Raw genomic sequence first — 13,807 nt, forward strand, 5'->3', positions numbered from 1 at the left:
AAGAACACTAATCTGCCTAGTAACTACTACTAGGCCTTGTTCCTGGTTGAGATTATTTACTTTTGGGGGTGGCAGTTATATGACAAAGGATAAAGGACAAACTAAAGCAGAAAAGAACAGTAGGAAGGAGAAGCACATTTTAGTGTTTACTCCAACCAGCAACTGTCTACAAAACATCTCAAGGCTACGAGGCCCTGCCTGAAAACATGAGCATCAGTATCTAAAAATAAGCATCATTTTCTATATAATTTCTAAAATGGTAAATAAGTTATTAAATTTTAAGTAACACAGCATATCTCTTTGAGTATTCATAAAGGCTTTACAATTTTAAATCACTGCTTATGTTACAGCAAAAAAATTAGTACATACTTAAGAAGGACTTACATCAGCTCCCCACCCCACCCTTTAAATCATCTTGATTTAAATCAATCCACTTTATTTGCCTGACACAGTGTATGTGGGGGGCGGGGGGAGGACACATAGTGTGAAAGCTCACCTTGAGTTCCATAGGATTGTTTGGAAACGCTCTATCAGCCATTATTGTGGCATGGTGCCTGATCCACTGGATGAGGTAGTTCACCATATTCTGGTATTCAACCCACTTGACTTCAACATCCTAAGAGGATCAAACAAGAGTTAGTAAGACCACTTTTAATTTGTATACCTCTAGAAGCTTACAGCAAAAAGCTGTCTTGTTAGTTTGATTTCATATGTTAAATTGAACCCACCCCTCATTAATGCTGCAGAGTTGCCAAATCAGAATGCTGCAGCGATAGCAGAAACCTAGCAATATTCTCCTTCTATTCAACAGACATGGGCACGAATCGAAGTATGAATCAAATTTCATGATGAATTGGGCCAATTCGTGTTTTGCAAAAATGCATTTTGTGGGGCTGCAGTTTTCACAAAATTACCAATTCATTCAATTTCCCAAAATGGCTCAATTGATTCAATTCATGAAAGATTTGTGATGCCAGACAAGCTGGCGCCAATCCATTGATTCCCTAGGCAACATAGGCCCAGAATGTCTGCAGACCTTTTGTTGCCATTGGAAACCCCAATCTTAGCCCACATAACCTTGATAGGCAGCTCTCCTTGCCAACAGGAGAGATCCCATTCTGCCCTATACAGAAAGAAGAAGGGGGGCTAATCCCCTAGGCAACTGAGGAGATGGGCCTTCTGTAGCCATGAGAACACCAATCTCATCCCTCCAAACCCTGTTAGGCAGGTCTGCGTGCCAACCAGAGAGCTCCTGCTCTATGTGAGCATTTGTTATATAAGACACCTCTCTCTGCCAGGACATTTAGTTCCAGTAGACAAGAGAGAGAAGGAGAATCTGTTGCTGAGATTTAGAGTGAGAGTGGAGTTGGGAGCTTTTGGCTGTATTTGCTGCTGCTTCAAAAGAGACTGAAAAGCCTCTTTCTTATTTTCTGTTCTTGTCCTTGCTGGGAAGGTCTTTGGGTGAGGGTGCCTTTTTTCCTCCACCCCACCCCACCGTAGTCTCAGGCCTTTGCCTGGCTCTGGGACCTAGCTTGACTGAGGGCTCCCTTATTTTTTCTTTGCTTGTCTTTGTTTTTTCTTAATTCTTTCTCTGCTCTTTTGAGGGCTCACACTCTTGTTGTTTCCTTTGGGTTTATTTTGTGCACCTCTCCCGCCTGGGCAGGTGTCTGTGTGGTGGTTTTTGGAGCCCTTCCCCAAGCCCAGTCTCAGAGCCACTGCCTGGCTCTGGGGCCCAGCTTTGTGGGTTCCAGTCAACGTTTTGTAATCTTGGCCAAACTAGAAGGGTGGGTGGAAGAGAGCCTGCTTTAGTCTCCCTGCGAGTTTGGTATCTCTGGATATGAAGGGGGCCGTTGAAGTGACCTGGGTTCTGATGAATCACAAAACTAACAAATTGTATCGTGAAACGGGACAATTTCATGAAAGTTCATGATTTGTGGAATGCGTCAAAACGTGAAACTCTCATTTAGTTTTTTCCCCCATTTTGTATCCATCTCTACTATTCAACCCTTAGAGTATACCATCACTGGTACATTCTAGATTGTGGACTCAACAACTGGAAGCCACGTATTCCAGCCCTCCAAATTTTACTCATTTCCTATTGCCTTTACATTCCTATCGTCTTTACATTCAATGTGAGATTGTGGCCCAGTCCTATTGTAGCATTTTGCCCCCTTTAGGTGACCTATATATTGGTGCCTCCCAATATATACACATTGCCCATTTCATGTATAACGGGCAATGTTGTGAAGGGAATTTGCTTTTATACTGGATTTCAAGGTATTTTTACTTCAGTCACACTTTAGGGGATTAAAAATTGAGCATCACTTTATAGGTTTGAGAAAGAATGCAACCAAATACAACAACAAAAAAGGGGCAATAAGATGGTAAGCATACCACCAAAGGCTTTTGCCTCAGTTCTCTCTCAGTTTGTATAGGCAATCATAGCTATAGATAGTAGTGTGACAGAACAGTCAGCTGGAGGTGGGTCCAGTGAGGTAAAAAAGGGATCCTTTATGCTTAATGAAACAAGTGTTTTGCTTAAACTCCTCCACTTGAAGTCAGCTGGTTGACCTTGGGTCAGTCACAGCTTCTTAAAGCTCTCTCAGCCCAACTCACCTTACAGGGTGATTGTCGTTAGGATAAAAATAACACATTTTATAAACAACTCTGAGCGGGTGTTAAGTTGTCCTGAAGGGCAGTATATAATTCAAATGTAGTTGTTGTTGTTATTGACCAGAAATAGAGGTTATTTATAAGTACATATGTGTAATGGTTGCAGAGTATTTAATACCATATTGGTTTCAAAATAGGTTCATAATTTTGGTAGTTTCCAAGTAGATATGGATCCTTAAATGTTTATTCCTAGAACCAGTCACAAAAACTAATTTTCTAGAAAGTTGTCCTTAGACTAAAACTAATAAACAGACTCAGTCACAATGATTTATTTCTCTCAATTGCCACTTAGGTTGAGTTCATCCACAAAGTAGAACACTAGGGTTGCCAAGTCCCCCAGAGCCCAAACCAGGAGACTTGGAGGGGCTGGGGGGGGGTGCACAAATCGGGAGTACTTACATCATGCACAGCATACGACCAAGCTCCTGAGCACTTCCTTGTTGCACCAGGAATGACATCATTCCCGGCTCAACAAGGAAGCGAAGGCCCTTACAAAACACATACACTTTTCCCCTCAGCTCTTCACTCACAGAATAACAAAAAACCTCTCCTCTCACCATGCAGACTCACTGAATTAGACTCACTGAACTAGATAGACAACTTTTCCTCAGCACTGTGTCTAAAAACTGCAGTTCACTCTGCCCCCTAGGGTACAACTACAACAATCCAATCACAGCAAGCTTCTACAGATCCAGCCCCACCCCCTCCTTACTTCAGAGCCCTGCATTTTTTAAGCACAAAGTAACAAATATTCAAAACCAGAAGAAAAAAACACAAACTATGTATATGGCAAAACATTACACCTGCATCTTCATCTTCCATTGTGGCTTCATCGCCCATGGTTTCATCAGGTCCTTGCTTTTCAATTTAATGTTCATTTCCCCAACTTTCTTTCACCACTTTATCTTTAGGCTGTCAGCTCCTTAGCTTTTTTTTTTTAACCTCCTGGGACTTGTTCCCAGTACTTAATCTTCTTAGAGACAGAGATGTTGTGTGGGGCATATGATTGTGGCTGAGGCACAGGTGAGCTATCCAGCCCACCTCCTGTTGAGAGGGGAATCCTCCCCTCCCCAGTTCTGCTGACTTACTCTGAAAGGCTGTCATCTCCCACCCCACAGGATGTGTTTTCATGGGTGGGACAGTAGCGATTACCTCACTGAGATGTTATTTTACTGGTACTGAAATACTTGAATGTAGTTTACTTTATTAATGTGTTTTTATATCTTATATATGTTGTTATCTGCTCTGGGCCCGCTTGTGCGGAGAGCAGACTACAAATTTAATAAAATAAAAATCAATAAATATACTCCAGTCCTGATGCTGTGTGTTAAGTTTAACCATCAGCCAAATTGCCATCTATTCCTTCCTTCACAAAAGCTGGGCTGAAAACCTTTTTCAGCTTTGTTCCTTGAGCTGCTGAAATGTTCAGATACAACGTTCAGTGCTCTCATAAAAACTTGACCAGGGGAGGATTGAGGGGGGATGATCCTTGGCTGGGGTGGCCCTGGTGTGGTGTGGGGGTGAGGTGGCACCCAGGACCAGGCGGCCCCAGGCCATTGGCCCACTAGGGGTCCTTCCAGTTGTCTTAATGGTCAATCCAATCTCTGGATTCCCAGTGCCCCTAATGGCCAATCCAACCCTGAACTCAACCAATCAGTTGTCAGAGACTGCACTGTTACAAATGCAATACAGGCTAGATTTTAGCAGTATCTGTTTAAACTAGGTCAAGGTTTTTTTGGCAGGACATTTTTTCAAATCCAAGCAATACCAAATAATATCCTGTTCTTCATACAATGTCTTCAATGTGCTCATGATGTGTGAACAAGGAGTAGAGTAGTTAAATACTACTTACATTTGCACTGATGCCTTCACCACCTTCTGGTACTTTCGGAAATGCATCATAAAGCGATGACACGTAAGTGATTACTGACTTCTCATCAGGTGAGGAGACATCAACATCTAAAAAGAACATGGCATACCGGTACCTTATAATCACTATGAAAACTTTAGAATATTAGATTTCAAAGGCAACATAAATCTAATACATTATTCTTGTCACTGCTCACCTTCAGGATCCAGAAGTCTGGCAACACCAAGTTTTTCTGCTACAAAAAAAGCATGTTCTAAATTTGCAAGGTTGCTTTGAACAGCAACGGTATTCATGTCTATCAGGTCCGGCCTGCAAAACAAGGATCACATTTTAGTTGGGTTTGGGAACATTTATTTTATTTATTTATTTAAAACATAAATTTATATGCTGCTTTTTCACCCAAACAGAATCCCCACGGCAGCAAACAAAGCATTAAAAATATTTAAAACAGCATTTTAAAAGTGTGTGTGTGTGTGTGTATTTAGAAATATAGTGAAGACATTTAAAAAACACAACTAGGGAGGAGGACCAGTAAAGGTTTACTGGGGATATGCCAATGCCAAATACGAACCACTCCAGTCAACATTCTAGCCACAGCATTCTGGACAGTCTTCAAGGGCAGCCCCACATAGTGCATTGGAGTAAAATCCATATCTTATCAGGGCATATACCACAGCAGCAAAATCTTGTCAATAGCCGCAACATTAATGAACTTATTTTCTTTCAGTCAGATGAATGTATCAAACTATCTTATATAGAAGTAAGATATCTGTCCCTTCCATCTTAGTACTGTCTATTCTGACAGGCAGTAGTTCTCCAAACTGTCAGACAGAGAAAGATATCTCTCAACAGCTGCTTCCTGAAAAAGTTTACACAGAGATGCCAGGGAATGTAGGACCTTCTGCCTGCAAAGCATATATTGTACCACTAAGCCATATCCACGACTAAACGAGATGCATTAATGAAGAATATGATGAACCCTGTTGCTTCACTTAGTAGCTTTGGAAGATGCTTGCCGTATTCCCAGAATGTAAGTAATTACAGCATTCAGCTTCAGAAATGAACTTTCCTTAGATCAAATTCAGTAAAACAAAAGCCCTGGACATTATCTGCCTCATCCTATAACAGAAGACTTTATTCATTTGGCTAAAATATCTGAATAATTTTCCTAAACTATTTTTTATTCAGTGCATGTTCCTTTGCCATAGGGCACTCCCTTCTCCCTCTGCTTGAGAATGAATGGTAAGAACAATTATATACATACTAGCACCAGAGCCTGTTGTGTGAAACAATACAATGGGCTCTAGCTGCGGGCCCATTCGGAGGGCCAGGCCAGATCACGCCAGGCCAGTCACTACTCCTTCCCGCTGTCTCTGCAGCCCCTCAGAAGCCTGGCACAGGCGCACCTGCAGACCCCTCACTGTGCCTGCGCCAGGATAAAAGGTGAGTCGTCGCCAATATGGCTCGCCTTTTATATAGTAGGATGTAAGGTATTATCATTTCCATTCAGTCTCCATTTTGTTGGGACACTATTCTCAGTCTAGATAGTCCTTCTCTGGGAGTTGTTCCAGAGGGTATTTTCCAAACAAAGGCGGTGAGTGAGGCAGAAGAATGGACAAGAGCAGGCCACATGAAATGAATGGATTTTAATTGTGAAGTACAACTGTTAGCTAACATGGTGTAATCGTAATACAAATGAAAAGACCAGACATAAACAACTGAATCAAACACTATCAGAGCCACAACTGTTCAGTGTATTTTGATCCAATCAAGGTGCCACTAAGTACAACATTCTGTTGCCTTTCCTCAGTCTTACCAAACAAAAGAATCTCCAATGAATTCAACTTGCAATTTGATTAATTTTATACCTCACTCATCTCTAACCTCTCTTCCTGCTCTCTCTATTTGGACAGCTTTCAACTCTGGAAGCCCCTCCTGCTCCACTCAGAACAAAGACTTGCTTCTGATTTCACATAAACCTCCCCCAGTTCTCTCCTTTCCCAGAAAAATCAAACTTCTGTTCTTTTTATTTTCAGGCTCCTATAACAAGAGCTGCTTCTTCTCAGCATTTCAATGCGCTCAGAGTTTATTGTGACAGCATGCCCTGAGGGTCTAACAGTGCAATCCTAAGAAGAGTAACTCCAGTATTAGGATTCCACTGTAAATTCACTTGTTACCCCTAGTCTTGCTCCACATGCTTTTCCTTTTAGATCTCCTTTGGATTATTGCCTAAATTGTTCCCCTGGTACCCACAAAGTTCCCTTGCCAAGTGGTCTGTTCTGGAACTCCAAACCTTTGGGTTTGTGCTTGAATCACTGGATACCTGAACACTAATTTCCATGTAAAACAGAATAGGCAATATCTTCCTTCTCCATCTTGCAACTCTATATTCTCCAGAATTCAAACTGCACAAGAGTTTTGTGTGCACACTGGGAATACATAAGGGATTGTGTACATTTTAGCATTTTGTGTTGTAACATACTTGGCTACGTACTTGTTCTTCTCAATTAACTTTATCCGGGGGTCATTTCGTAGAAAAAGAGTGGGAGGGGCTCATTAGTATATGCCATGCCCCTTGACATTACCTGAAGTGTGTCATTAGCATAGCTGATTTGCATATTCCGCACCCCCTGACATCACCTATCCTGGCTGTTTTGGACTCTATCCTGGCCATTCAGGGCCGAAATTGGGCCCAAAATGGCAAAAGGGGGCTGAAAATGGACGAAAAGGGGCCCAAAATGGTCAGGATTGGGCCACTGCTGAGTGGGAGAGTGATCCATCACCCGTCAGAGGCCCGAACTGGGCTGTTTGGGCCCCAATTCAGGCTGAAACGGTCCCAAAATGGCTGAGAGACAGATGGGCGGGGCCACCTGTCATGTGACCTCTTTGGGGAACTAACAGAATGGCGTTCCTCTGCGTTCCCCCTCAAAATGAGTCTTGACTTTATCTGATTATTCTGCTAAATGTCCATTTTCTTTCCATGCCTGCTTCATAGCCTTGTCTGTGTGTGTGTGTGTGTGTGATTCTTCTTAGCTGGGTGTTACAGCCTAAACCTGCAGCTCTTTATAACAGGAGAGATGGCAGAAGAAAGGCTTATATCTTATGCATGATTTTCCCAGAGTGAATGTGGATCCAAGTAAGAAGTGGGTGCCATTCCAAAAGATGAACATTTGAACAATTTGAATTTGAACAAATGAATTTGAACACATCCATCACCTCAAATCCACTTCTTCACTCAGCCAACATTCAGGCCTTCCTCCCTCATGGGCTGTACATAACATACAAGCAGATAAATCCTCTTTTAATCTCATGTCTTCATACTGACTCCCCCCTCCCCCTGCTTTGACATCCATTACTACAGCAGTAATTCTTCAAGTGGGGCACATAATTTCTGTTTCAAAACAGTCCTGCATGGTTCTGTTTTCATTGCACCCACACCTCTCAGTCCTAATTATCTATCAATCCTAAAAATCCTTCAATAATCAAAATAGGTCTTTCAAAATTCTTTTTATCATTGCTATGTTAATATACTGACAGGCCCAGCAGAGAATTGCCAAGCTAGTATAAGTAGCAGAGCAACAGGAAGGAAAAGAAGAGAAGGAAGCATCTAAAGATGTAATGTGACACATAATTTAAACATAACCTAAGGGAACATAATTCAGTGAGTGGAACATAAAATGTAATGCTATTAATAAACAGCAGGTTTGGAGAGATAACTTCAAGAAAAAGACGTGAACCTAGTCGAGGCATGTAACCAATGATAATTTCAGCCGGCAACTAAGAACTCTTACATTTCTCTTAGCCAGATTCCTGGTCACCAGAATAAGATGATAGGTTTACAAGGAGCTGTTTTTTACTTAACCTCTCTGGCAAACCTGTGAAAAACTTACTCATATTGTATTCTTGGGTAGATATTTACCCCAAACCCAAAGCAGCTTACACCATTTTCCTTTTTTTCCACTTTATCCTCAGAACAACCTTGTGAGGTAGGTTAAGCAGAGTATGTGACTGGCCCAAGGTCACCCAGCAATCTTCCATGTCAGATCCAGATTCAAACCTGGATCTCCCAGATGCATTTTTTCTAACATAATTTAAACTCCTGAGCTCCTTGGAGGATGGTGGGATAAAAAGGTGCTAGATAAATAAACAGATAAAACCAAGTATATTCTATGGAATACACCATGCAAATTGAAAAAAAGACATTCTAAAAGCACATAACTGCTGTCTTCATTCTGCTGATTTCCAAGATGTGTCATACTATGTGCTGATAGTAATGAAGCAAAACAAGAGACCCAAATTACAAAGTAATGCCTGTTCTACTGCCAGCTTTTTAGAACAAGAAAAGGCACGTTGTTATACCAGTCTTGTCTGTAAATGGAGAAAAACAATCTGACTGAAACCCACCAATTATAAAGTTTTCAACTAAGATTTTTTAAATCACAACAGAAGAGCTTTGTTAATTGCAAGAATAGCAAAAGCATCTGCCACACACTCATATTGTTTATTATTCATATTAACAAAATTGCAATTGTGGTTCTCTAAACTCTGACCAAACACACAAGTAATCAAATGTGAGGAATGTAAAACAACGCACCATGAAACTCTTCCATTTTTCATGTTATGTGTCTCTCACTTTACATAACCGCCTCAAATTTAGTGGGCGGAGCAGGGGTCCCCAAAGTGGAAGCCACAGGCACCATGGTGCCTACCAACACTTTCCTAGCCCCTGCCCAGTGTTTTTACAAAGTGGGCAGGACCAGGCGGGGCTTTCGCATAGTAGAACTTTTGAATGGGCACTGAAGATAAGGCTGGCTGTTGCTTGGGCAGCCTACCACTACAACACTACTATGTGACTGAAGGTAAGCTGTGTATGCAAGGAAGTATATTTTAAAATAATATATTCATTTTAAAGGTCATCTCATTAAAATGAGATTCTGAATGAAATGCTGAAAAGTTTGTATTAGAGTTATGCATGACCTTACTCCATGACATAGTGTGACTGGCTCTACCTCTCATGCAAGCCATTTGGGGGGGGGGTGCCCATCACCCTGTGCCAGAATTCTAAAGGCGCCCACCGGCTGAAAAAAGTTGAGGGCCTCTGGGTTAGAGTGTTAAATGTGGAATACCCAGGTTCAAATCTCCACTCATCCATGAAGCTCACTGGATGAGCTTGGCCCAACTCTCGGGGTTGCTGCGTAGATAAAATAGAAGAAGAGAGAAACACATACCTTCCTTGTTAGAAAGGCAGAACAGAAACACGAGACAGATATTTTCACTGTTCTATCCAATACAAAATTGCAGAAAGTAGTATGTGGTGTTTTCTCCAGATAGGAGGTATACAAAAAGAACCAGCTGTATCTTCAGAGAGAGAAAACAAAGTCTTTACCTGAAAAGCTAGGGATCTTTTAAAGACAAATGGGAACGGGCAGTGATGATAACAGAACTGAGCATGGGAGGTGTTATCTCCATCACCTAAGTAGCTGCTTGTCCCTAAAAAGAAAATGGTGTGTGTTGCAAGTAGGACCGCCAGCCTCCTGGTGGGGCCCGGAGTTCTCAAAATTACAGCTCATCTCCAGACCACAGAAAGGAATTCTGGAGAAAATGGCAGCTTTGGAAGGCAGACTCTGCTGTATCACATTACCGCTGAGCTCTCTCCCCTCCGCACACTCCACCCCCAAATCTCCAGGAACTTCCCAACCCAAATCTGGCAATCCAAATTGCAAACATGCAAGAGCTAATGGAACAATTTCTGTCTTGTTGACAGAGCCATTAGAAGATTCTGTCAATCAAAAGGCTTGTGAAAACTAGCTGAAGATCAGTAGTGCTCGTTGAAAATCTGCATCCATTTCCACAATTCCATCAACCCTATTGTTCTGCATATGAAATCATTATACTGATTTATATTGAAAGCTACAGGGAAAAATAAAAGGCGCAATGCTAAAAACACTCTCCTAGGAGTAAGACACACTGAATAAAATGGGTCTTACTTCTAGTTCTAAGTATACCTGCTTAGGCTTACACCTTAGGTTTTTAATGATGAAAAAAAACCCAGCCCAGACCTAATAAGGTCTCAAAAGCAAAACTCTCTGAGTTCAATGAGAGTTAATCTCAAGAGGTACAGACATAACACTTAGCAATCTCCTACCAGTTATAAAATTCCTTCACTATATTAAATGCTGCCTTGCACTAGATTTAAAAGCATTCCGATTGTGACATCATGCAAGTACGAGGAACACAGGCATTATAAGCTGAATTACACCTCTAAAGGGAATCATGACCCAATCTTCAGTCATGTTATGAGTCATCATATGGCAGGTCTTTCAGAAAAGCTGGGTCTTTGCCACTACAGGAAACACATAAACAACTTAGAAAAACTTATGCGTGCCACACCCAGAACACACTGTTCACATTCTGAATGCTGTGCAATTGGTTCCTTTACTTCTGAAAATGCCCCTCTTCTCTAAAATTCTTAAAATATCCCCTTTCATAAGGACAATGAACATGCAGGGGACAGGAGACAGGACCACAGCAGCAACCCCCACCCCAGACTTATATGCATTCTTTGGAACACATGCACAAAGCTTGCAAGTATAAGACTCTCTCCACATGACTAGGAACTCTGAAAAAGTGGGTTGAGTGGTATAAGCCATAAGCAAGTGCATATGTGTATGTATAAGCACTATTCGTATGTCCCAAGGAACATGTGGAAGTCAGGGAAGAGCTTGCCAGCACAACTATACTACACTACATTCCCTATGCAAGTATGGACTTAATGGTGCAATCTTATGCAGTTATACCAGTCTAAATCCATTGAAATCAATGGGCTTAGATTCAGTAACTCTTTTTTAGATTGCACTGCTCAAGTGTCTGACAGGAGCTATGTATTATAAAAAATTATTCACGGAGGGTAGGTCCCCAGGTTTATTTAAGGACTTCTCTGGGGACCCTTCCCAAAGTACACCATGAAAAGCTGGGAGATCCTCTAGAGAAGCTCAAGGGGCTACAGTCAGAATTGGAGAAATATCTTTGGATATTCTGGGTTTGGGTTTGTGGACCCTACGTAACAACAAAATACTAATCACTGACAAAAGGGTACACAAAATTACTTAGATGCAAGAACACACAAATTTGAAGCCCTATACTATAAAAGTATAACATGAAGTCCTAAAGAACGTGAATACTTTAGTGCAGCCACTAAGGTTATTGACAGCAGCTCTAACATAGATGAACAAATGGGAGATCTTTGAAAACTGTTTGGAAATTTCAGCTGGTTCAAAACACAGGCTGCTGTTAGGGATGGGATACAGTGATTAGTTCAACCCTGTACTGAAAGATCTGCACGGACTGCCTGTCATTTTCCAAGCACGAGTCAAAGTGTTGATTCATAACTTTAAGGCTCAAAATGGCTCGGGGCAGGAATGCCAAAAGGGCTGCTTCCTTCCATACTGTCTGGCCCACCTTCATTTATACTCCACATTTATGTATCATTCTCCTTGCCTCCATTTTATCCTCACAATGACTATGTGAGGTAGGCTAAGACTGTATGACTGGCCCATAGTCACTTAGCAAGTTTCCATAGTAGAATAGAGATTTGAACCTGAATCTCTCACATCCTAGTCCAATGCTTTAACAGCTATACCACATTTGTTCTTGTGTGGTGTTTTGTCTTCTATTATATTTTACTTTGAAAGCCATCTCTGTCAAGAAACTGGCCTGTTCTTAACCCGTTTCATGTCCAAACTCATGTTTTAGCAACAGCCTGGCTGGTTCTTAGAATCACCCCATATTACAGGCTGTTATGAAATAAAAGTGGAGTTTCTAAGTTAATTCATGATTCTTGGACCAGCAGTGAGACAAGGTTGCTGCTAGCCCTTGGCCACATTTTGTTCTGGGACTAGACTAAAAAGCTAACCCCTTGGGTTCTGTTTTGTGCTTCTTTGTACATTTTCTATATATGTAATAGTTTGCATAATTTGTAATATATGTATCTTTATTCCTGTGTGGTGAGGGGCGTCAATCAAGCACCTTAGCCTATTTGGCTCAGATACCAGTTAACTGTTTTTTGTGGCACTTAGTCTGCCAGTGGTCTACTTTGCACAGCTACCCTTGATTAACACCTGGTATGGCTGGAGACTTTATTTCCTTGGGTGCTGAACTTAGGGTCAGCCAGAGGAAATTGGTGGCAGGGTTCTACCCTGAGGTGCAAGAGTCTCTTGCCCCCCAAAGAGTGGTTGTTTTTGAAAATCCACCCCTGGGGATCAACCTCCAACGTATTTTCTCGAGACCTGGCAAAGAAAACTTCTAAATAGATACATCTAATATTTATTTCATTTACTGGGTGAGGGGCTAGGAAAGTATCTACCTATTTACTGTATTTATATCTCACCCTTCTACAAAAATATGTTTTCCCCAACTGAAACTCTTTAACATTGAAACTCGTCTTAACATTTGTTGCTGTTTTTAAAAAAAATTAAAAGCAGTTTGAAAACATACTGGTGAGAGAGTTTACTGGGCATATATACAAGTTCATGCATGCATTATAGGCAATAAATAATATAAGCTAGTTTATTGCAGGATCACACTTTAAATGCACAATAATGCTTTTGCAAACATTTTGTCCCGTAAGATTAAAAAAATTGTAAACATCCCAAATCAAAGTTGCACAAGTTTATAAGTCAGAACACCCACAAATTACACTTTAAGCACTTCACTTCCCAATTGCGTGCCAAAGTTGCTTAAACTGGGAGACATGAGTGACTGGGCTTTTCAACAGAGTTGCCTACTGTCTGGTTTTCTACGGGCATAACTGATTTTCCCTTATCTGCCTGCTGAGATTTCCACCATATAATACAGGAAATCCAGTTTTTAACCATTTCTTGTTTTTAAGGCAAATTAATTCGTTCTGCTATGTCTTTAAAAGCTTGCACTAGCCAATTTTAACTTTATTTTTCTGCTCAGGCTTTTCTGTACCCCAAAAGCAGCTTCTCAAGACACTGCAACTGCCATTGGCCACCTTTTCTGCTTTCCTTTCCCTCCTGATAACTCCACAGCCAGAGATAGTCATAGCTATAGTCATGACTATAAAACACACTTCATTTTACCCGTGCTTTCATGCTATTACGGTGAGTACAGGTTCTTCTTTTTAAAACTGATACCAGATTTGCTACAATTTCTTCTAAAACGTTTTTCCAAGCTCAGTGACAAAGGAGCTTCAGTAATGTTCTGACCATATGAATAGTAACTCAGAAATAAGTTCCATTCCAT

At 41.2% G+C, this 13,807-nt stretch overlaps 1 protein-coding gene across 1 annotated transcript in view; it reads right to left on the reverse strand.

Annotated features, from left to right (window-relative positions):
• Nucleotides 1–13,807, reverse strand: part of DST (dystonin) — a 462,451-nt gene that overhangs the window by 222,046 nt on the left and 226,598 nt on the right. Inside the window, exons 10-12 of the mRNA XM_055002047.1 lie at nt 4,740–4,852; nt 4,526–4,632; nt 497–616 (exon numbers count right to left, since the gene is read on the reverse strand). Coding sequence (XP_054858022.1) covers nt 497–616; nt 4,526–4,632; nt 4,740–4,852 — 340 coding nt within the window. The remainder of the gene's footprint in view (nt 1–496; nt 617–4,525; nt 4,633–4,739; nt 4,853–13,807) is intronic.

This window comes from Eublepharis macularius, chromosome 1 (assembly GCF_028583425.1).
Source record: "Eublepharis macularius isolate TG4126 chromosome 1, MPM_Emac_v1.0, whole genome shotgun sequence".
Taxonomy (NCBI): domain Eukaryota; kingdom Metazoa; phylum Chordata; class Lepidosauria; order Squamata; family Eublepharidae; genus Eublepharis; species Eublepharis macularius.